This window comes from Lactuca serriola, chromosome 6 (assembly GCF_051521515.1).
Source record: "Lactuca serriola cultivar US96UC23 chromosome 6, Lser_US96UC23_V15, whole genome shotgun sequence".
Classification (NCBI taxonomy): domain Eukaryota; kingdom Viridiplantae; phylum Streptophyta; class Magnoliopsida; order Asterales; family Asteraceae; genus Lactuca; species Lactuca serriola.
In genome coordinates, this window is record NC_136413.1 from 27634479 (window position 1) to 27660270 (window position 25792).

At 38.3% G+C, this 25792-nt stretch overlaps 2 protein-coding genes across 2 annotated transcripts; both read left to right on the top strand.

The window, feature by feature from the left end:
• Positions 1-16151: 16151 nt before the first annotated feature.
• On the top strand, positions 16152-16610 carry LOC145059598 (uncharacterized). The gene has a single exon (XM_079007423.1). It carries the CDS (start codon positions 16152-16154, stop codon positions 16608-16610), a length of 459 nt encoding a protein of 152 aa, XP_078863549.1.
• Positions 16611-17698: 1088 nt separating this feature from the next.
• On the top strand, positions 17699-23316 carry LOC145059599 (uncharacterized). The gene is made up of 3 exons (XM_079007424.1): positions 17699-17777; positions 22427-22706; positions 22860-23316. The coding sequence occupies exons 1-3, from the start codon at positions 17699-17701 to the stop codon at positions 23314-23316; spliced, it is 816 nt and encodes a 271-aa protein (XP_078863550.1).
• Positions 23317-25792: the final 2476 nt, after the last annotated feature.

Genomic DNA, 25792 nt, shown 5'->3' on the forward strand with positions numbered 1-25792 from the left:
CCCTTTTCATAATCTGAATTATGAGAACTTGGCAAACAGAAATGGAAATGTTATAGCAAAAGAGTGGTTTAGTCTTTATATGAGACATCATGAATCGTGTCCCATATGCTTCGGATATAGGATCGATTACATGTGCTATATTCATCATTTCTAAAATTTTCCAAATGCCTGGGGCATTAAGAAGGGAAATGGTCTAGATTTGGATATGACTAAAAGGATGAAACAACTGTCGAAGACAATCTAAGGTTTACCAAAGATTGGTTGCTCAAGGATAGTTGGAAGTATAGTGATAATTCTGGAAGGAACATATTGACATAATCTGTAAGGAGGCAACTCTTGTTCAGAAGTGATAGTCAAAATGGAATATGGAAATGTTTCAAAGTTAGAAATTATTCAATCTGTGTAAGATTAGGAAACTTAATGCAAGAAGGATGTTTCCAAGGAGCTGATCTCCTTTGGAATGCTCTGTAATGGTTGTTGTCAAGTCTTTCTGACTTTGTGCATAATCATTACAAGAGGATGAATGCATATAAGTTTAGAATCTAACAGATTTTAGTAAATGGCATGAATTTGGAATTCTTGCATTTGCAGTAAGGGTTTGGGACTGTGAAAAGAGGATCATTGGAGTTATGTTCAATTGATCTATTTCACAAAGTAAAGATCATAGACAAACATAGTATGCATACTTGGTGTATGACATGACTAGTGTTTAGAAAACATAGTGTACATGCTTGGAGCATGGGACAACTATTGTTTTAAATTCAAGAATAAAGTTGATAGCTGAAACAGTATACAATGAATAATGTGTAATCATATGGTGATAAATAAAAGGTGTTTTATTTATGTTCATAGGTTTTGATACCATATTGGATTCAATTATTATTGTGTTTCACTTTGCATGTTTTAACTTTCAGAATAACTAGGTCATTGTTCTGGATGACTAAGTTATTCAAACCATCCACAGTCGGTCATATGTTGGAAGCAGATATGGATTAAGACTGTCATGGGTTGGCTTGTAGAGGTCTAAGATGTTGGACAAAGGGCTACAACACTCAAGAGTGCTCATAAGTTCTGAGTATTGGATTCAACCCGCGCTCATTGGAATCACTTCATGGATTTTATCACGAGTGATCATGAGACGATAATATCTTATATTCTTCAAACCTAGAGATATGAGTTGTTACTATGAGTTGGTTATACATTGATTGCACGAAAACGCATTGGTAACTCGATGTTATAAAACGTGCCTTTGTGTATGATTCAACAAGTAGTAGAACAAGCCATATGAGTCGAAGTTTATCCATTCCTTTTACCTTCGGGATAAAAGCGATATCTGTGGGACCCTCTATGATTTGGTGATGACAAATGTAAGTGCTCGGCCGGGCCTAGACTGATTTGATTTGTTCAATTAGTCAGTCGTCATAAATCGGAAATCGGGAAACAACAAATGGACAGAGAGAATGATTATAATCCATGTATCAGTCCATATGATATCTTGAATGGAGGAGTATATGATCCCTTATCTAATGGACAAGTCATTGACAAAGGTCAGAGATCATCGGCAAGGTCAGAGTTCGACAGAAGCTTGTGAGAGCTACGATTGCCAGTCGGTTCTTGAAGTCATACTTGCAATAATAGTTTTAGACTTATCCAAGTGGGAGACTACTGGATTAATGTCTAAGTCCATAACTATAATTGGTAAGACTTGACCCTACCCGGTATGGTCCATTTGGGTTGCATGGCATTGTGCATTTGGATAGACTATAATGAGAGAATAACACTTAAGGTTTGCTAATATATTATACGTTCTAATATATATTAATAAGATTATTTAATTAGTATTGATCAAGAATTAATCTAGGATTAACTAAGAGATCAAAAGAATACTAATTAAATATATGGGTTGATTGTGTAAATCATCCAGACTTATATTGTAGGCTAATGCTCCATGGATTGTCAAGTTGGGTAAAACCCATAAGATGCTCCATGGATGCTCCATGGTGTATTTGTACCCATGGATCAAGGAAATGAAAGGCCATGACAATTAGGGTTTACATGGTGTAACCCTAACTATATAATGATCAATCCATGCTTTGGACTATGTAAACAATTCGTGTCATAAACTGTTATAGCAACTCACTACATTGTCCCTATCGATCTAATCTATTGTAGTTCAATGTTATTGAACTCAACAACACCGGAGAAGTCTTGCCACCATTTCATCTGTAACCCTATAGCTGGAAATGTCTTCTCGCTATTCAAACAGACTCAACCCTTCGATAAATCCAACTTTTCTATCACCTACACCCTTTAGGGAAAGAGACAGTTACCATAGAATAACAAACCTTTACAACTTCAACCAAGGGCAATCAAAACAATGACGAAGATTAAACATGCCTGAGGAAAAGCAAGGACGTCGTATATATAGATACCAGACTATAACAAATCAATACCACCAAGGATAGGACAAAGAAAAGAGGAAACCACTCGTGAAGTATGCGAGGTGGTAGAGAACCTGATACGTCGGACGAATAAGTAATAATTATTATTACCTAATGAGTAGGTAATTATCTTACTCACGCTATGAGGTAGGTACATCACATCCTTCTTCATAACTTGAGATAGTAAGAAAGATACCCTCTCCCAAAACCCATGAAACTAGATCGACTTAAGATTTCAACATCCCTACCCTAAATTACTAAAACTAAACTTAAAATATGATACATATTTCAACCCTCAATCACAAATACATCATAAGGAATGTAAGTCGAAACATTAGAAACCGAATAACAAAATGAGGAAATTATACTTATAGAATCCAACTAACAACGATCATAGTTATCTAACCAACTCGTTTCGCATCATGTAACAGAATCATGTCTTCACATGGAAATAACCGACCAACCAACGAAACACCACTCCTGCATATTGAATCAACTACTTTTCAAGCTACAGTCACAGCCGCCATGACAGTCATCATGGCACATCTCAACGCAAGAAACACTAGTAAAACTGGGAAGGATGTCAAAAATTCAATTGTTTGTGACAACCAAGGAAATCGAATGTCTACCCACAAGGATACTCCAAACCACAAACCTAGTAACACGAAACGAAAGTTCGGGAATGAAAAAGAGGGCAGTTCAAAACAACGATCTACCAAAAGACAACAGATAGTGACAGCTGACGCTGTTACTATTCTTACCACCCCACACCCACAAGGACATACAACGACAACCAGCCTAAGTGCAACCGCTGCAAATTCCATCATCATGGACCCCGCCATGAAATGCATTGCACTAGGTGAAACAGTAAGGGACACAACGTCCGCTACTGCAGGGAACCAACCCAACCGACCGCTCCAGCCACAAATGTCGTAGTAGACCGTACTTTTTATGAGTGTGGAGAAACGGGGCACTTCCGAAGGGACTTAAAACACATATGTAGAATGCACTATCCCACTAACGAACACTTTTCCTGATCGACTTCACAATTGTTACGATAAGAAGTTTCTAAATAGCTACTAGAAATGGATTGGCTTGGTCTTCACCATACCAATTGCATGTGTTTTGAAAAGATACTTTGCGTTAACCACCGACTAATGAAACTCTTCTAACCTATAACGACAAACCCGACACAACTTCTAAATCATCTCTCGTTTAAAAATCCCGTAGCACTCATGTGAGGAGTACTACCTCTTTTACAACCTACCCGAAGTATTCCGGACAGACCACTTAGGAATAAGCACGCATATAGTGAGTCAAGTTTAAACGCAAAGGCTAGGAATAAATACGGTTAACCTATCACTACAAAGTGTGTATGCGACATGTATACACAAGGCGATGATAGACAGACCATGTATGAATTCAGCCATGAAATTCAAGACAAGGCTGACCTGGATTGCGAATGATCAATGCTAACATTTAGATGAACATAGAAAAATAAACCCAAATCCACACGGCTTATACCGATCAAAACGAAAGACAGGAAAATGAAGGTCCGCAGGAACACCCACATTAGGAATTGGGCTCACTAGAGAACAAGAAAATTCAAATGGAACAGAAGTACACACATCTTTCCTCAACAATTGAAGTCCCGGTCAAACTGTGAATTTCGGGACGAAATTCTCTCTAACGGGGGGATAATGTAACACCAGTAGAAATTAGGTCAAAAATAAATTTGTTAAGTAACCATAATTGAGTATACTAAGTGGTAGATATCATAGAAAGGTTTCCAAAAATATAAAGAACACTAAAATCCGAGTTATAACGAAGAAGTTATGACCAATCAAATATCCGCGACAATACCGGTAAAACACTGTTAAGCAGAAAACACAAAATTCCAATAAAGTGCTTTTTAACCTTAGGTATCTAAATGAAAGTCGTAGATATCCCAAAACCATAAACGTACATAAAAAGAACACCCAAAATCTGACTTCATATGAGGAAGTTATGATTTTTCGAAGTTTCGGACATAGTAGTAGACAGCTAAAAACTCGAAATAGAGATCGAGTGACTTTTAGCCAACACGACCTAAACGAGAATCGAAGATCTCGTCAATATTAATACAACGGTAAAAAGACAGATGAAAACGTACGTCAGATGTAGAAGTTATGGATTTTTAACGGACTTTTCCAATCCCGGCCTGTTAAAAATATATTACTAAAAATAAATTCAAAATTAGCCGATCGAGTCTAAACGAGAGTTGTAGAGTATATTCTCACTTTCAGGTGCATATAAAGAACGTCGAAAACGGAGCTCGTACGCGAAAGTTATAGATTTTACAAGTTCGGGGCACAACTTCTGAGGCTGGTCCGAAGGGAACGCGCAACGCTCCCTAAGGGAACGCCCAACGTTTGTACTCGAAGACCTGTCCTTTCACCATCCCATCCGAGGTTCGTAAGCGATGACGTATTTCAGCTTTGGAGCACGCTGCGTTCAGGGGATCGCCCTGCGTAGGAGAACGCCCTGCATACCCAGCAGGAACGCCCCACGTTCGCATCATATCCAACCCCTATATAAAAGGTGCGAGGGTTACGGATCTTGGTTACAAATTTACTAATTTCTCTCCCAAATTTCGCACTTCTAGCCTTTCGAGGCTATCCCGACATTCCGATTTCATATCCAAGCCCTGACGGAAGTTCTACGCTCCCGAGGGTCTCGAGAATTCCCGAGAAAGCAGCTTTTCTAGTCGAAGTTTTGCGCGATTTTTAGTCTCAACTTCTTCAAGCCACCACTTCAATCAAGTGAGTTCATACCCCTACAAACACACTTTAAATACCTTTTTAAATGCTTTTAAGGGGGGGGGGGGAATACAAGTAAACACACGACTAAAATTGTATGAAACGTCAATCTTGGATATACTTTTCATACTGTTGTTTTAACTATCTTATGAAGTCATCATCATGCAAAATATCTCATAACACAACTTTACTCTCTTGGGAAAACAACATGCTTTATAAATGAAATATGTTTTGTTTATAAGTTTGCATATTATAGAGTAAACATTTCAACTACAACATTGTATATTCATAAGGACATATCAATCTCTATTATGCCTTTGTTAATATCATTGAAAAGGATAAACATTTCAGAAACAAATACATTCATTTTAATACGGGACTTAATTGAGAATCCGTGAGTCATTCATCTTCAATATATCTATTAAGGTACCGGTAGAAGTCCTGTTTATAACAAGAATCTCCCGTCCGGAGAACATGACAAGTGTGTATAGATCTATACGGGACTAATGATCCCGCGCCCTGACTGTTACCTACAGTCCCCGGGGTAACAAGTGTCATCTCATTTCGACGCTTGAAGAACGTCGCTACAGGCAAATTATGATAGTACGGTTATAAAACTCACTGGATAGACAATTATTATGGTATTACGTTTTCACGGGAAAAGTAACAGTTACAGTTCTTTTCACATTCAAATACAATCCTCTTATAGATTTGTTTTATAATAAGACTATACATCATTCTTTTAAGCATGTCATAGTTGCTTACATGTTACGATCTTGTTCATTTGAGACTACATTTCACTTTTAGGAAAATATAGGATTTTCCTAGTTCAAATACATACAATTTATACAACAATCATTCATATTAATTTTAGACACTCATAAGAAAATATCGGATTTTCTGGAAAACAAACGTGAGCTTTCGAATGACATACATTTTCTCAAAACACTAGTTTTGAACCCACCAACTTTATTGTTGACACTTTTTCTTTGAAATAACTTGTATTCTCAGGAAAACGCTAAACCAGGTAGCAACTACTTTTGAAGACTAACGCGCTGGCGTTAGTAACATATTTTGGGATCACCATATAGTATTTTATATTCAAACATGTAACACATATAATCATGTAAACTTTTCAAATATATTTATATTATGGTGGTGTATATTTTCTTTACTTTTCAATTGTTATGATATTGTACATGACGTCCTCCGCCCCCGAACGTTTCCACCATTCTGGTTTGGGGATGTGATAGATTGGTATAGTGAACAAAGTATATCAAAACCATTTTTGATATACAACTATAAACACAACTGGGCAAAAACACTCTGAGTGAGAGTTATACTTTTAAAATGAAATTTTTATAAAGTATACATGCATAGATTATATAACAGGGTCAGTATCATAATGAAAACAATATAGAAGTATTATAGATGAGTCGTGCAATACAGGTATGCCTTGGAATATGTAATCGGGACTGGGATGAATATAGCCTGATCAACTATATTTGTCCGAGAGCCAACCAGCATATGCCAGGGGATAGCTACAGTGGACAACAAGTCTAAAACTTACCAAACTTATAAACCTTAGAATCAAACATAACATTTAGAATACTATATGAGTATTTTATGCATACAATAGTTTAACCTTGAGGTTCAACCTTATGTGCCTTAGTTCTAGACAATTCTTATATCCCTATTCTCGCACAGACGCAATGGTCGGATTCCATCTACCAGGAGACCCCTACTACCCGAACCAAGACAATGGGGGATGGATAGAGAATGAACCAGAAGAAGAAATGCAAGAAGAATCAGACCCAGATCCCGAGGACAATAACCTACCCTTCGTGGCTCCGATCAAAAATCCAAATCCTCGACCGAAATTTCATGGCTCGACACCTCTGTGGGCAGTGAACCTGAATAAGTGAAGCAACGAACAAGGTCAATCCCGTTCGTACCATGGAGACCGGAGCTTCTACAATCTGAGCGAGGGAGGCTCAGCAGACAGAGTCCTTCCTATATTGGTTCGCCGAATTGCTCGCAATGATGAGCAAGGAAGGGCAACTATTCAACGAACCGAGGAGAATGATGCGAACACCGGAGTCAATACAGTTCGCATCCGATAGTTAGTATTAGTTTATGGTCGAGCCGTAAATCAAAATGAAGCTTGGCAGAGAGAGAGCTAACTGCAACTCAAACTGAAGTCAGGGAGATCCGTGCTAGTTCTAGAGTCAACACAGTTCGTCTTCGTCATCTGACCGAGGACCAGGACTTTGAAAGGTCTCGTATTGACGCCTTACAAGTGGAGTTGGATGACTGTCGATCTAAGACCAAGGACCTTCGTCAGAACCAGGTGGCACTGCAAAGACGCGTATGGGAAGCGGAACAGCAGCTGGTTGAAGCCAGGGCTAAATCAAGTACCAATCACAACAATTCCCCTCAAAAGTAGAGGACACTCTACTCGCCCTTTCTGTTGGATTGTGGAATAACCCTTGTACGTACTCCAAGTAGTACTCTTTTCATGTAAACCACCATGTCTAGCAATTTCTGTGACATCCCCATATTTCTCGGCCAGAAAAGACCGATTTAATTTATGCTTTTTAAAAAAAAAATCAGAGAAATCTTTTTATAAGATATTGCGGAATTGGTCCCCAAACAATATATGATAAAAGTTTATAAAAATCCTTCACTAAGAAGGTATATATTTTCCATATATATATCAAAACCTCGGGATGTCATGTTCCGATACAGATCAAAAGCATAAACAAGACATTATAAGCCTTTCAACAGTTATTTACAACTACTGGCCTATAATCCAAAAATCTCTCGTCATCCTCCGACTATGCTCGGGGTCCACTACCTGTAATCATAAAACTGAGTGGGTCAGGCTTGGGAGCCTGGTGAGCATATATGGTTTTCAACCCACAGTAATAATATACTTATTAAGTTCACCAATCAACAATAACCCTGATTACCCATTCCCGTTGTCCTCACTTTACGTCCCTAAACACCTATCACAAGGGACCTAGCCTAAGGATTATCATCGGGATGGACACTACTGCTAAGGGGTTTCCTCAGCCATACATGTCCTTAAGGCAACCATGAGGGGGATGAAGTACGCCAATGAACATTTAATTCATCAACACTTACAAGTTGCGAACCTGCTAGTGTTCCACTGGACTATCTAGAAAGTCCGTGGTCGTCATCTATACTTCGCTAGATGACTACAACAACAACAACAACATCGACATCGACATCGAGGCCTCTCACCATTTTAACACACATCAACTATTTCATCTACCCATGTTCTACCCAACATATTTTGTAGATAAAAAGCATATACAGTTTAAAACTTGTATAAAACATCAATTCAACAGTCACCTCGAATAAACAATTAGCATATTTACACATAACACGTATTTCAAGGTAAATACTTCATATCTATGTGTAAATTGACAGTAACAACACACTCACGTATTTTGGTGAAAATCGGGCGGCAATTCGTTTCCTAAAACGATCGTTTCTAATAAAACCGGGAGTTTTATTGAGAAACCGGGCTCTGCAAAAGTCGGGCTTCGAAACCGAAAAGATAAATTTTCCGGGCTTCTCGGGCACTTCGTGGGGTATTCCGGGCTTTACAATTGATACCGGGGCTTTGCGGGATGTTAAGATGAAGAAAATATGGAGAGAGGGGCTAAAAATGGCTAAATTCCAAAAGTAACCGGAAACCCTCGCAGGTACCCTTCTATTTATAGGGTCCGAAGTTTGATCCAACGGCTGAGAAGTCTCCGGATCCGACGGCTAAGAGGCTTCGCAGAGGGGATCTCGCACATGCCTCGCATGGCTCGCACCTGGCTCGCACATGCGAGGGCTCGCTGTCGGCTTCTAAGTGGACCGCGGCTTGCTGGCGCACCTGCGAGGCTCGGAGCTAGGCTATGCGAGGCTTGGACACACGCGGCAGCTGGGTGAAGCTTCGGCTGGGGAGCTGGCTGCTTCGGATTGGGCCTCCTCCTCGGTCGAATCAGAAGAGGGCACGTGGCTCGCATGACTCAGCAGCCTCGGTGACTCAGCAGCCTAATGACTCAGCAGCCAGGTGACTCAGCAGGACACGTGTCATTTGCTAAGCGAGGGTGACGTGGCAATTGTGACTATGCGAAATTTCTCGGTTTTCGTGCCAAAACTTCTAAAATCCATAACTTTCGCATACGAACTCCGTTTTTGACGTTCTTTATATGCACGCGTAGCTAAAATTACGATCTACAACTTTCCTTTAGACTTCGTCGGCTAATTTTAATTTTAAATTTTATATTATTATTTTTAACAGACCGGGACAGGAAATTCGTTAAAAATTCATAACTTCTTCATCCGACGTCCGTTTTCGTCAGACTTTTTACCGTTGTGCTCCTAATGACGAGACCTTCAATTCTCGTTTAGGTTGTGTCGGCTAAAAACCGCTCGATCTAAAATTCGAGTTTTTAGCTGTCTACTGCTACGCTGAAACTTCGAAAAATCATAACCTCCTCATATGAAGTCAGATTTGGGCATTCTTTTTATCGAACTTCTCGGTTTAACGAATACTACGACTTTCGTTTAGATTACTAAGGCTAAAAAGTAGTTTATCAAAAACTCACTTTTTACGACATTCAGCACCGTGCCGGTTTTGTCGCGAAACTTCGACACGTCATAACTTCTTCGTTATAACTCGGATTTTGGTATTCTTTATATCCCCGAAATCCTTGTTTCGACCACTACAACTTTATGTAAAGATATCAGGCTTATCTCACACTTTAATTTTGACGCTTATTTTTAATCTTAATTAATTAAACCCTAATAATTAAGCATAAAACACATAATATTCACATAATTCCTTTTCATTTCTTCAAAATGAGTTACAAAGGTTAACCTAGACTATCAACTCAATATAAATGCCTAGGCTAGAAACACGAGTGTTACAATTTCTATCTCACTAGACCTCTATGCTGTCAAATTTTCCCTGTGTGGTATGTTGTAGACCTATGCCAAGGTCAAGTTTTCCGAATTCTATGTAAACTCTATACCAACTATTATGACAGACTTCTTGTTTCTTTCAAAGATCATCATTATCAATCCATGCTTTGGGCTATGTAAACAGTTCGTGTCATAAAATGTTATAGTAACTCACTACACTGTCTTTGTCGATCTAATCTATTGTAGTTCAATGTTATTGAACTCAAGAACACTGGCGAAGTCTTGCCACCATTTCATCTGTAACCCTATAGCTAGAAATGCCTTCTCGCTATTCAAACAAACTCAATCCTTCGATAAATCCAACTTTTCTATCACCTACACCCTTTAGGGAAAGAGACAGTTACCATAGAATAACAAACCTTTACACCTTCAACTAAGGGCAATCAAAACAATGACGAGGATTATACATGCTTGAGGAAAAGCAAGGACGACGTATATATAGATACCAGGCTATAACAAATCAGTACCACTGAGGATAGGACAGAGAACAGAGGAAACTACTCGTGAAGCATGCGAAGTGGTAGAGAACCTGATACGTCGGACGAATAAGTAATAATTATTATTACCTAATGAGTTGGTAATTATATTACTCACGCTATGAGATAGGTACATCACATCCTTCTTCATAACTCGAGATAGTAAGAAAGATACCGTCTCCCAAAACCCATGAAACTAGATCGACTTAAGATTTCAACATCCCTACCCTAAATTGCTAAAACTAAACTTAAAATATGATACCTATTTCAACCCTCAATCACAAATACATCATAAGGAATTTAAGTCGAAACATTAGAAACTGAATAACAAAATGAGGAAATTATACTTATAGAATCCAAATAACAACGATCATTGTTATCTAACCAACTCGTTTCGCATCATGTAACAGAATCATGTCTTCACATGGAAATAACCGACCAACCAACGAAACACCACTCCTGCATATTGACTCAACTACTTTTCAAGCTACGGTCATAGCCGCCATGACAGTCATCATGGCACATCTCAACGCAAGAAACACTAGTAAAACTGGGAAGGATGTCAAAAATTCAGTTGTTTGTGACAACCAAGGAAATCGAATGTCTACACACATGGATACTCCAAACCACAAACCTAGTAACACGAAATGAAAATTCGGGAATGAAAAAGGGGGCAGTTCAAAACAAGGGTCTACCTAAAGACAACAGATAGTGATAGCTTACGCTGTTACTGTTCCTACCACCCCCACACCCACAAGGCCATACAACGGCAACCAGACTAAGTGCAACCGATGCAACTTTCATCATCACGGACTCTGCTGTGAAATGCATTGCACTAGGTGCAACAGTAAGGGACACACCATACGCTACTGCAGGGAACCAACCCAACCGACCGCTCTAGCCACAAATGTCGTAGTAGACCGTACTTGTTATGAGTGCGAAGCAACGGGGCACTTCCGAAGGGACTGCCCGAAGGCAAACAACAGGAATACTGGGGGAAGTGGCCTAGTATTTTCAATGGGCACTTCGAATAAGTGATCGTAACTCCAAATCCACAACCAAACAAGGAACATGAAATAAAGCAAAGATCACAAATTCTAAGTCTATGACACCTTAGTCACATATAACCTTAGTGTATCCACTCATAAACTATTGACCTACTAGTAAAGACCTTTTTAGTTCTCAGATAAGTTATCATAGTAACACAAAGTACTCCTATAGTAGTTTAAGTTTATGTTCTGTTCTAAAGTTTTCATTGTAGTAGTGTTGGTAAGTTTTTAGACTTGTTGCTGTTGGATAAGGTGTCTAAGTCCATAACTTATTTGGTATATACTTGACCCGACCCGGCATGGTCCATTTGGGTTGCACTTCACCCAAACTATTTATGGATAATTTTATGAGAATTATATACTTACGATTTATTAATATATTATAAGTTATAATATATTAATATAAAGTCATGTTATTTAATTAGTTTTAATCTTGAATTAATTATGAATTAATTTAGTGATTAAATGGAAGACTATTTAAATCATGAGCTATTATATTTATATGGTGTGGGTTAACACTCATTTTTTAATGGGCTAAGCTTATATGGAAGTCCATGGGTGATCCATGGAGCTTTTAACCCATGGATCCTTGGAAAGGAAAAGACATGGGTTATTAGGGTTTCACCCTAACCATGCACACTATATGAACAAGCTTATGTTGCATGAAATAGCACCCTAGAGTGTGTGTGTGTGTGTAAGGTGTGGCCGATTTCTAAGAGTGTGTATACTCTCTCATAAAGTTTTCCAAGTTTGTGGTGATTTGTGATTTCCATTTGAGGCATTCACATTATTGGTGCTTGGCTCTCAAACTCCAAGGAATCAACACTCATCATAAGGTATGTAATTCATCTAGTTCCTTTTATGTTTAAGAGTTCCCCATGCCATACTAGATAAGTTATAAACCTTGGAAAACAAATTTTGCATGTATTTAGACAAACATAGATCCAAGGTTTATTAGGGTTGCATGTACACTTTGGAAGTGTTAGAATGCTCAAAACCCAACAGTTGCAACACCACAACCATTCCTAGGAACATGTTAATCACTTCTCAAAAAGATATAGTTGATCAGGCTATATCACTCCCAGATATGATTATATGTCCCTAAGCCTACTTGTGTTGTTCAACAACCGTAATACTTTAGTTCTATCCTATATGACACTGATTTTAGTATGAATGCAGGTATGTATACTTTGGTTAAATATTTTATTATTTAAAAGTATAAACTCTTGGTCAGAGTAATTTAATCCCAATGTGTTTATAGTTGTATATCTTTTATGGGTTGATATACTCAATTCACTATAAACAAAGCTTTGATTCCAATCTGTCACACCTCAAAACTGGAACGGCAGAAACGTTCTGGGGCAGAGGACGTCATGTATAGTATCATATCAATGCATAATAGTAAACAAGAAACAACATCATCCTTTGCATTAATAGTATAATTTAATACAAGTGTGTTCTATGTATAGTTTATAAGACACCAAAATATGAATCAAAATAAAAGACGAGTCTTGAATGTGCTCCGTCTTCTCAAAACCTGGTCATCGGTACCTCTTTACTGGTGACCTGAGAATACAAGTTATTTTGAAAGAGTAGATTAGCATTTAAGCTGGTGAGTTCATAAGTATTTTAGTGTCATTGTTATGTATGAAAGTGTTTGTAAATGTTTGTATCTCCTAGAAAATCCTATATTTTCTACTTTAACTGAAATGTAGTCTTCTACCAAGACACGAATGTTCTGTGTGTTTGTTCTTTTGTAAAAGTTATTACTTTTCCCAAGTATGACTATCATCACCAAATTATAGTTTACATTAGTGTTTATGTGAGAAGATCACAATGTGAATGCAATGGGAAAATAAAGATGTAATGTAGTATTATATATAAGTAACTACCAATTTACTAACTACCTTAAACCAGTTTGTTTAATTAAGGTAAAATGTGATGAGGTTGTAACCATACTTGATTGACTAGTAAAACACGACGATCAAAGACGTCGAAAATGGTATGACATTCATCACCCGTAGACCTGCAGGTCCCACTATAGCTAGCAGCAAGGTGTAGGATGGTCAATCCCGTATAGATTTATACACAAATTCACGCTCTCCCTCCAGGACACTCTTGTTGTAAAACGTGACACATTATTATATTGCCATGCTATGAAGTAGTGGCTCACATTAATGTTATAGTGTTCTTGTGTTTGTATAGTATGTTCTAGTGTATTGTATGTTCTCTCTGTATAGTGTAGTGTATGTTCTCTTTGTTTCTCATTATAATATGTTCTTTCTGTTTCTCATTATAGTATGTTCTTTCTGTTTCTCATTATAGTATGTTTGAACTGACTCAAGTATGAACTAACTCTTGTATGTTTCATTGTACTAGAAATAGTGAGTAGTAATCCTACAAACTATACCTATTATAGTTGACTAGCAATGTTGTTTGAGTGACTGAGTATGTTTGTACACATTTGTTACCTAAAGGTGTTGAACTAAGATAAGAACTTTTATATCTATACATATATACATAATATATAACTAAGATTCAAACGACACTTGGACAAACAACCGGATACCCTAAGTCCACAACCAAACAAGGAACATGAATTAAAGTGAGTTATCAGTCCTAAGCCCTTTCAACCTTACTTATATAACTATATCTATATAGACATGATTTTGACAATATATAAGTTTAAAAAACAGTTTAGCATATAAAAGATTTTTAACATAAAAAGGAATTTTAACCATTTGAATGGTTATAGATGACTTGATGTCAGTTTATAAAATGTTTTGTAACAGTTTGTTTGATAAAACAGTTTGAAGTATAATAAATCCACTTGTTTGATAGTTATTAATCACATGTGACTGATATAATAACTATAAAGTTTTCAACTTGTATTCCCCCCATAAAAGCATTTAAAATCATTTAAAAGATAATTTAAGGGGTATGAACTCACCTGTAATGAGTGATACGAATGTAAGTTCGATATAGGATGCTATGTGTCAAGTGAAGCCTCGAGCACAAACGGATCCTATTAAGCATATAATGACACATATATGTATGTAATTAGTGTTTATATAACTAATTATGCAAGGAAACCACCTTAGGGACTAGGAAACACTTAGATTGAAGTGTTACAATTACATATGATTGCATCAAAGGGGTTTACGGCTACACTAAGGTGTGTACGGCCAAGATGTGTACGACCAATGTGGGGTATGATCATGGAGTGTACGACTGTACACTCATGGTAGAACATGCAAAAAGGGTGTTTATGGCCCTATCTAGCATCCATTACGTGTTCAAGATCCTATGTTGGGACATAAGATGAGTTTGAGGCCAAATCATGCACTAAACAAGGGTTTACGACCATATGATGAGTGTACAGTCGTACACCCTTGGAGTTCTTGCATTATATGATGATTCAAGGATAGGAATCAAGTGTTTCTCAAGTTTAACTAGAAGATAGAGTAGATACTCACACTTTTGAAAGTTCCTAAGGAGTTCACGGGCCAAGAACAAGTATTTGTTCTTGGTGTTCTTGATGAAAGTGAAAAAGACTTGAAGATCTAAACAAAAGAGATAATTTCATGGATGAAATCATGGATATTCACTAGATAAAGCTATGTATCAACCATGGTTGCAGAAATCGCTAATTAGCCGCTAATCGGTGGACTAGCGATTAGGGATTAATCGGCTAGGCGGGGATTAATCGGGGACCATTAATTATTAAGAAAATTATTGAAAATTTTATAAATCTAATTTTAATCCTTCAAAAAAGTGATTAATCGGCGATTAGGTCCGATTAGGTCCGACTTTGACCTGCGTTGACCAAACTCGATTAGATCTGATTAAGTCCGATTAGGTCCGATTAGGCCCGATTAATTCCGATTTTGAACTGTATTGACCAAAACCGATTATAGTGACCGATTAGCAATAAATCTCATCGGTGGAGGTACGATTGGCGATTAATCGGCCGATTTCTGCAACACTGGTATGAACTAATCAATGGAAGGAATGCTTACATTTTTGAAGATCAAGATGAAAAGCTTGATGATAGTTGAGAGAGAATCAGATTTCTTGACTTAGAAGTGTGAAAAGTGAATGAAAAAGAAGGATTGGCTTATATATATGGGCATGAGATCACTGCCACATTGAGGGTACGACCGTATACCCATCTCTACGGCCATATACTCCTCCTGAAGGAGTGTTTGGCTTAAATGCAACTCAATGAACTTAAGATAACTCATCCCTAAACCCAAACCTTGAATGTACTAGGCTTAGAACGCTCAAACAGACCCTAAACAATGCTACAAGATAGTAGAAACGAGTCTGACTTTGATTGAATTGAATAGTTGTACAAGATAGAAATTTCGGGTTGTCACAAATATGGAGGTTATGTTTATTTCAGTTTATTTGTCTCAAGATGTCGGATCTAAGAGAATGCTTTGGGATCGGCTTCATCAGATGATTTCTTCGTTTCAGGGAGAATGTGTTTTAATGGGTGATTTTAATGTGGTTAGGGTTGAGTCAGAGAGATTGGGTTCTCAGTTCCACCCGACGACGTCTAATTATTTTAATCAGTTTATTGATCAGATTGATTTGGTGGATATCCCAATGGGAGGGCCTAGATTTACTTGGAGTCATTCGGGGGGTTCGAAGTTTAGCAAACTGGATAGATTCTTGGTGACTGATGGTGTTATTTCTGCTTTTCCTCTTCTCTCTGGCATGGTGATGGAAAAGAAAATCCTTGATCACCATCGTATTCTTTTTTTAGAGCACAAAGATAACTATGGGCTTTATCCTTTTTGTTTTTTCCCATTCTTGGTTAGGTATGGAAGGTTTTGATCAGCAGGTTTGCGAGTCTTGGGCACATGGAGTCGATTCTTCCTGTCCTGGTTATTTTTAAGAAAAAACTTCAATTTCTTAAAATAAACATCAAGGCTTGGAATTCTTCTAATCAAAACCAGTTGGGTCTTAAAAGAATAGAGTTGTAAGATTTAATTGAAGACATCGATTTACGACTTATGGCTGATGATGGCTCAGTTTTATTACGTGGGCAACGAATCTCGTTTCAAAAAGTAATCAAGGATCTAGATCATTTAACTTTAGCTTATGTTGCCCAAAAAGCTAAGGTCGGTGGGGTATTGAGGGAGATGAGAACTCTAGTTTCTTTCATGGGACTTGTTAATAGGAAGAGGCGACAGTTAGCTATTCGGGGTGTATTCATTAATGGGATGTGGGTGGATGATCCGTATATGGTTAAGGTATAACATCCTATTTCAAATTGTTCCCATTTTGGGTTGGTGATCGAGAATTGGGTATTAGTAGGCTTCGGACCCTCGAGGAGTTGGGTTTTGGACTCGGGTGGGGAGGATAAGGCATGTTGGATGGTTCGGGTATTCGATTTGTGTTTTGGCATCAAAGGGAATTTTGATAATTTGTCAGATCGGGCTTTTATGAAAAGCAAATGTTCGTTCGGGATATCTTATGGTGCGTATGAATTGATAATAGTGTTGAGCATCTCCATAACTTTTCATGGTTATAAGGATGGTCGGGTACGGAATTTTATTGAAAAAGATATGGCCTTCGGAAGAATTAGGGTTTAGGAAAAACCCTAGTATGCGGGGTGTACCAGGGAGGTATGCATGGCATACTGGTGCGAAGCCGATTATGCAAGGCATAGTGTAGAGTACGTGCAACATAGGTGCGAGGTTGGGTCGGGGTGTGAGACCCCGTACGCTGGGCGTACGAGGGCCAGGTTGAAAACCCTAATTTTAGGGTTGTACCCCTATATAAGCTTAATTTTAGCCTCTTTCTTCATTTCTAAGTCAACCTCCACCCTATAAAACCCTAAAAATCGTCCTTAAGCCTTCATGGTGGCATTTTGAGCTCACAGAGTCCATTTTTGGTGTGTTGGGTCCATTTCTAAGAAGATGGAGCTTGGTGCAAGGATGGGAATCAATGAAGAGCTTATGGATCTTGCTTATGTGTCTCATTTCCAGCTTGTTGGAGGTATAAAGCTTTGAACTTGATCATTGATGTCTTAGATCTATCATTTATGAGTTTTGGTTCATTTTGGTCCCAAGAATGAGATCTAGTGATCTTGATTCCACTCCAGGAGCTTTGACTTGCCCCTCTTAGTATTTATAAGGTTCAAGGTCCATAAATTTGGTACCTTTAGAGTTTAAAACCATCCATGTTTGAGTTTGGGTCCTTTTCATGAAAGTAGAATGCTACACTTTAAGATTAGGTCTTATTGGGGCATGAAAAGTCACCAAGTCAGTGACTTTATGGTTCTAGACGTTCATTTAGAAGTAGATATGTTGTTTGGACTTATAGGATCAAGCATTAAGAGCTTAATGAAGGTTGTGGCTCTATGGTGGAGTACGTTGGGCGTACAAGACAGTACGTACAACATACAAGCCAAACAACTTGTATGCTTAGCGTACATCTGAGTATGCCCCGCTTACTCAGTCAAGGGGGGGGGTTTGCTTATTGAGCTTTAGTGTGGGCCATCTGTTAGGCTTATTTGTCTTGGGCCCTATTGGGCCATCAAATTTTGGTATGTCAGTGAGTTTGAGAAGGCCCACATAGGGAATTGGGCCTAATTTTCCATGATTTGGGCCACGAGTAGTTTTTGGTATTTAGGGATTGAGTGTTTAAGTTATTAATGACCATCGGAATACAATGTGCTCTGTAATAGAATGAATGGTTGGGCCTTAAGGTAAGACCCATGTAAGGGGTTTGGGCCTAATTTGGAAAATTGGGCCATTAGTTGATTAATTGGCCTTTGGGGCTTTCAGATTGTAGTTTGAGCCACAGTTTTGGACAAGGATAGGTTAAGGGTAAAATGGTATTTTTATCCCAGATATGGAGTTATGGTTATGGATTGGAATCCAATTTTTAATTAGGTGTTGTTTTGTTATTGGTAGTTGAGGATCTGTCAGTCAGCAGCCAAGGGTTTTCTGTATGATTTAGCAGTGCGATGTGAGTCTTCTCACTATTCCATGGGTCGAAGGCACCAATGCCGACCCATTACGTGTTATGTGGTATGCTAGTTGTCTCTGTGATACTTGCATGGAAGACCCCAGGGGAGCCCGTGGCAATTGGATGTCAGACCATGGGGATAGCCCATGGCATTCCAGGTTAAGACCATAGGGGGAGCCCATGGCACACTAGATAAACACCATGGGGGAGCCCATGGAAGCTATATGTTTAAGCATGATAATCTGTGGTTTTATGTGGTATGGTATTTTGGGGAAATCACTAAGCTTTGTGCTTACGGTTTTCAGTTTATGTTCCAGTTACTTCGGTTTTTCAATTGGGAGAGCTTTGGGTGATTGCAGAGCACAAACCACATGTTTTGGTATTCTGCGAACTACTTTGATTTGATGATGTTATGTTAAATGTTTTGTTACCTTGGTTTTTGGGAAGAATATGTATTTACGATTTATAAATCTAAAAATAAAATTTTTTAGGGCCTGATTTTCGGGTCGTTACATAAGGAGGAGTTTCAGTCTTTTTTTAAAGACATTTTTTTCTCGTCAGAAGGGATAGAGGCCTGAGACCGACACTACTTATTTATCTACCTTATCGGACTTTCAAAGTCAGTTCTTACATGCGTCATTCTCCCGTGAAGAAATCAAATGGGCTGTTTGGGATTGTGGGTCTTCTAAAGCGCCTGTACCTGATGATTTTTTGTTTGGGTCCATTAAGAGGTATTGGGATCTTATTCAGAATAATGCGATGGAGTTTGTCCCACATTTTCATAGTCATAAGGACAATCCCGGTGGGATGTAATGCCTCTTTCTTTACTGTTATCCCAAAGATTAGAGATCCAAAGAATGTTAAAGATTTTAGGCCTATTAGTTTAATAGGATGCCAATATACAATTATTGGTAAATTATTGGCTAATAGGCTAGAAGAGGTCATTAGTTTGGTGGTGAGTTTGGAGCAGTCTTGTAACATCCGGATTCCCAGGTATTCTATGTTATTCATTTATTTTGAGTTAGAGAGAAGGACTCGACGAGTCGACGCCTAAACTCGTTGAGTAGGATCGCGATTTGATGACTGGATTAATGAATGGACTCGACGAGTCGGCAGGGTGACTTGACGAGTCCGTGCTGAGGTCAGAAACCCTAAATCTACGGGCCTGAGCCCTATTTAAGGGACCTTATCGCCCTCATTTGCGGCTACCAGCCCAAAGATAGAAACCCTAGAGAGCTTGGGCGAGTTGTGTGTGAGAGCAATCCATTTTAATCCTTTTTGGTTTTGTTTTGCAAAGAAGAAGGTATTTCCATCTAGAGGAGGTCAGGAGGGTTGCTAATTCGTGGTTTCCAAGCTTGGATCTGCAGTGTTGAGGTAGCAAATCGAACTCTCCTTCTGTTTTGGTTAAGATCTATGAATCTAGGGTTTTCTATACCCTTTTTATGGCTTGAATTGATGAGTTTATGGTCCCTTTATGTGTTAGACTGCAGATCTAGACCTATAGAGGTCCATAGAGCATTACCCATCTTGCTTTATGAAGTGTTATGGAAGGAGAACTTAGGTTGCCATTTTTGAGGCTAATTCTTCAAAAGGAACCATATGTGTGTTGCATGAGTGTAAAGGTTTCACCTTTACGTGATTAGTGGGTATGGAAAGGTCAGATCTATAGGTTAGAGAAGCGAATCTGACCTCAGAAGGTCATTTGAGTGTTGCCATGGATGCAACTCGCCGAGTTCATAAGTGGACTCGACGAGTCGAGTCGGGGTTGCCCCGCGATTCGTGATGGGAGTAACCTGTCGAGCGAAGGGATGAATCGACGTCCCAAGTGAGGCTAGAAGGATTCAAAGGACCCGCATGGACTCGCCGAGTCGCCCATGTGCAATCGACGAGTCGGGTCAAAGTTTGATCGTTGACTTCAGTTGACCTTAGGGTTTTGGTCAAGCTGATTCAAGAGATTTCAGGGAGGGGTAGAATGGTCTTCTACCCATCATTAGAGATGAGATTATGAGAAAGTATTGATTAGGGATGTTATTTTGTTGATAGGAGGAGGCTAGATCAGGTATCCGATCACAGGAGATTATCCGATATCATACGAGGTGAGTCTTCTCACTATACTGTACCTAGAGTGGTACCTATGTGTGACCGGAAGGTCTTATATGATATGAGATGTATGTGTTGTATGCTGTTATATGATATGGATGTGTTATGTATGTTATGAATGATAAGGACCGGAAGTTCATTATGATATGGACCGGAAGGTCAAGATGATATGGACCGGAAGGTCATTACGGGTAGGACCGGAAGGTCTACCAGGGCTGTGGGATGGAAGTCCTCTAAGACACAGAGATCAGAAGGTCTTATAGCCTTGAGTGGCATATGTGCGTATGTGGTATTTTGGGGAACTCACTAAGCATTTATGATTACATTTGTTGTGTTATGTTTTTCAGGTACTAGCGAGGATCGCGGGAAGGCGCCGACATGATCCGTACACACTCATGGAGTTTATGTCTTAAGATTTTGGGATATGTTATGATATGATAACATTGGATGCATTATGTTTTGATATTATCTTATGAATAAAAGTATGTTTTGAAAATGAAAAATTGTTTTGGAAATTTACGTTGTTACAAGTCTGCCTTTGTTAAAGGTACACAAATTTTAGATGTGTCGTTTCTTCTTAACGAGGTTGTTTCTTGGTGTAAGGGGTCGAAAAATCCACTTTTTGTGTTTAAAGTATATTTTGAGAAGGCTTATGACTCTTTCTCATGGGATTACCTTCTTGAGATTATGCGAATAATGAGATTTGGCCCTAAGTGGTGTGGTTGGATTTTGGAATTACTGAGATTTGCGAGAGCTTCAATGTTGGTCAATGGTTCCCTTACTAAAGAATTCTATATTCAGAGAGGCTTGAGATAGAGAGATCCCTTGTCTCCTTTCCTTTTCATTTTAGCTATGGAGGGCTTGCATGTGGCATTGGAAAGGGCAAGGATGGCTAATATCTTTAAAGGTATTTCTATTGGAGGAATTGAGATTTCTCATCTTATCTATGCAGATGATGTAGTGTTACTTTCACTTTCGAGTTCGGATAATGTAAATCATTTGGTTCGTATTTTGAGGTGCTTCTATATAACGTCCGGGCTAAAAAGCATTTTGCACAAAGCAATTTGATTGGTGTTGGGGTTCCTTCTTCCCATATTTCGAGCATGGCCACTTAGATGGGATGTGCGTCTAAATCTATTCCTTTTATTCATCCTAGAGTTTCGGTGGGTCAAAAGATGTCTCGAGTTAATGGATGGTCTTCCATTTAGATAGATTTCTCTCCAGATTAGCTGGATGGAAGGCTAAATGCCTTTCGGTATGGGGTCATCTCACTTTGATTAGGGCAATCCTTGGCTCTTCGGGTAGTTATGTAATTTTGGTGTTCCTTACTCTGATTACGGTAATTAGAGCTTTGGAATCGATGAGAGCTAGATTCCTTTGGGGTGCTGACTTGGATGAGAGATGGATGAATTGGATTAGATGGGATAGAGTTGTGGCTTCTAAAAGCAATGGAGGTTTGGGAGTGGGTAGCTTGTTTGATTTTAATAGGACTATGATTTTTAAATGGAGTAGAATATTCTTTTATTATCCAAAGTTGTTATGGGTTAGGTTTTTCACATCTATACATGGTTCAGGTGGTGGTTGTTCTTCTTTGTCGCCTCATACTTCTAATAATGGCCCTTGGAATAGTATGATTCGTATGTTGGCTACTCTTCGTGATTGTGATATTGATATCATGTTTATGTGTCCTAGTCGAGTGGGAGATGGGGCTTACACGCCATTTTGGAAGGATAGATGGCTGATTGATTCGCCTCTTGCAGTTACTTTTCAAATAATCATTGCCTTGGATAATCACATATTGGAGTCGGTTAGAGAGCAAGTTGCTTTAGGGTGGGGGCTTGAAAACGTTCGTCGGTTTCCTAGGGGTAGAGTTGAGCAGTCTCAGTGGGATTCTTGTATGTCCTTGATGCATGATCTTCAGCTTTAGCCTAGACCTAATAGATTGGGTTGGCTTGGTGATGTTTCTGATATGTTTTCTATTTCTTATGCTCGTGATTTTATTGATAGGGGTATGATTGATGTGACTGGGTCGGAGACTACGTGGAATAATTGGGTTCCCATTAAGGTTAACATTCTTATATGGAGAATTCGACTTCATAATATCCCTAATAGGGAAAGATTGTCTGATAGGGGTATCAAGGTGGAGTCGATCATTTATCCTGTTTTTCGCAATGCAGTCGAGACGATAGATCATATATTTACAGGGTGTACGGATTTGTTGGATATTTGGAAGCGGGTTGCTATTTGGTGGAATGTGCTACTACCTAATCAAGCTTCTATCCCCTCTCTTTCTTCTTGGGTTGAGTTTGATTTGATGCGTAGTAGTCAACGTAAGGCCTTTGTTGCGGTTGTTTTGAAGACTTTTTGGAGTATATGGAATTTTCGGAACTCCATGGTTTTTGGAACGACTATTCCTAGGAAATTCATTCTCTTTGATGATATTATTGATAGATTGTACTTTTAGATTTCTAATAGATGTAGCAAAGATAAGCTTAGTTGGACCTCTTTTGCTTCATAATCTGGCTTTAGCTTCTTCTTTATTGTAAGGTTTTTTTTTTCTAACTCCTTACTAATTTTTTAATATAAAATTTGTTGTTCAAAAAATATTGTGAACCAATTTTGAAAAGACAAAATTGCAAGAATGGTCCCTGTGGTATGTCCAAAATTGTCACTTTGGGCCAAACAAGTTTGGACTAGAACTAATGGTCCAAAAGTTTCCATTATCTGACGAGTTTGGTCTATTTTGGTTTTAAATGACGATTTTGCCATTTGTATTTTGTTTTTTTATTTTTTTTATTACATAAATGAAAAAAGAAAAGAAAAAAAATTCTCTCTCTCTCTCTCTCTCACACACACACACACACACACACACACACACTCTCTATCTCTCTCTCTCTCTCTCTCTCTTACACTCACTCACTCACTTACCGGTGGAACGTCTCATCTCCTCACCTCTCACCTCTCTCAGGAAAACACACACTAAAAAATACCCTAACTGCCACCACCATCCGCCATCACCGCCGTCGTCACCAACCTCCGTCGCCCTCTTCATCTCCGGTGAACCAGAATCACTTCTATCTGTCTTCCATCCGGACATCACGTTTCTCCTTGCTGCCACCACAACCACATAACCTTTGAATCTGACCTAATTCCCACACCACCATCTCTGATCTGTTTCAAACACTACTCTTACGAAACCCTAGCGCCACCACCATTTTCATCCGTTACTAGGGTTTTCGTCTTCAAGATCTGATTAGAAGGCGTCGTCGTTGAAGAATGAGAGTGACAAATTTAAGGGTTTGTAGAGGCGACAACAACGGTTGGAATGAGGGGGAACAAGTCCAAACCCTAGCCGTCACCACCTTCGACCCCCTGCTAGGGTTTCAGGACACTTCTGGCGGCTTATGAAGATGCAATTCAAGCAACAATTTTGACCAACGAAGCAAACAAAAAAGTTTAGGATCTGTTGGGATTCAACTTTCATGGCTTATGCCTTCCTCCCTCCTAAACAACCACCACTTTTGAAAACCCTAGTAGCGGCGGATTTATGAAGAACACTACCATTTCAGGTCTGGTTTCAAGCACCACCTCAGATTTGTGAGAGAGGGAGAAGAAGAAGAAGAAAAATTGCGTTTCAGATCTATGAGAGAGAGAATCGATCTTTGGGTTTTGTGTGTGTGTATGTTTAATCTGTGTGTTTGTGTTGAATCTGTAGAAAAATTGATGGATGTTAGTGTTGATTTGTTTTTGTGTTCTTCAGATTTCATGTGTTTGTATGTTCATTTGATTTCGTGTGTGTTTGTTCATCTGTAGGTGGTGGCGGACGCTGATCGAACAGTAGTGGTAGATGATCTTGAGTATTCTTGAGGAAGAAACGAGAGAGAGAGAGAGAGTGTGTGTGTGTGTGTGAGTGAGTGAGAGAGAAAGGGTATTTTTTTTCTTTTCTTCTTTTATTTTTGTAATAAAAAAATGAATAAAGAAAATACAAAGGTAAAATCGTCATTTTATAAAAATTTAAACCAGAATGGATCAAACTAGCAACAAAATGGACACTTTTGTACCATTTGTGCTAGTCAAAATCTGTTTGGCCCAAAGTGACAATTTTAGACATTCCACAGGGACCATTCTTGCAATTTTGTCTTTTGAAAAAATAGTAATAATTATTAAGTATTTGAAATGTTAAATATACACCTTTAGATAAAATTACAACAAATATAGAACATTTTATATTACGAAAAAAAACTAATATTCGGCTTCATTAAATGGGGCTAAGGCTTAATTTTATTATTATTGACTAGTTTATAACCCGTGGGAACTACGATTATAAAATTAATTCAACTTTTATAATAAAAATTTATAGTTATTAATCAATTATTTTAAATAAATTATTAATTAAGAGATATATCAAAATTTTAAAGTTATTATAACTTTAAATTTAACATATAATTAGAAAATATAAATTTGAATTTTAAAATGAGTTGCCTAATATATTTACACGACGCATGACATAATATTAATAAAGAGTTGTATTAAAATGACACCTGTTAAAAGGAGATTAAAACTATTCATTTATTAAAATTAAAATTGGGATACGTTGATATATTGATAAATCTATAGTGTCCCTCTGCTATAGAGATCGACTTAAAGTTTTCCAATCTCTTACCAATATTGGACTCACAACACAATCGAGTTCATGTGCAATTTTGGAAAATTTAATAAATTTCAGAAATGTCAGTATTTTACAGTTCTCGATAGTGGAAGAAAATCGAACAGTTAAATATGGGCCTTGTTGGGCCAAGCCGGAATAGTTTGGGCCAGTTCAAAAAACTAGGTCTAGTATAAGCATGGATCCCATCCTGTCTGTGTAGTCTACTTTTTTATAAACATTATTTTACTTATTAAGATTATTTTCTGTAAAATCTTCCAAGCATTATTAAACT

Coding starts and splice junctions, on each gene's coding strand:
- LOC145059599 (XM_079007424.1), top strand. CDS start 17,699: ATGGAGCTTGGTGCAAGGATGGGAATCAATGAAGAGCTTATGGATCTT. Junction 17,778..22,426: donor TCATTTCCAGCTTGTTGGAG/GTATAAAGCTTT, acceptor TACATGGTTCAG/GTGGTGGTTGTTCTTCTTTG. Junction 22,707..22,859: donor GGGCTTGAAAACGTTCGTCG/GTTTCCTAGGGG, acceptor TTTTATTGATAG/GGGTATGATTGATGTGACTG.
- LOC145059598 (XM_079007423.1), top strand. CDS start 16,152: ATGGAGGTTATGTTTATTTCAGTTTATTTGTCTCAAGATGTCGGATCT.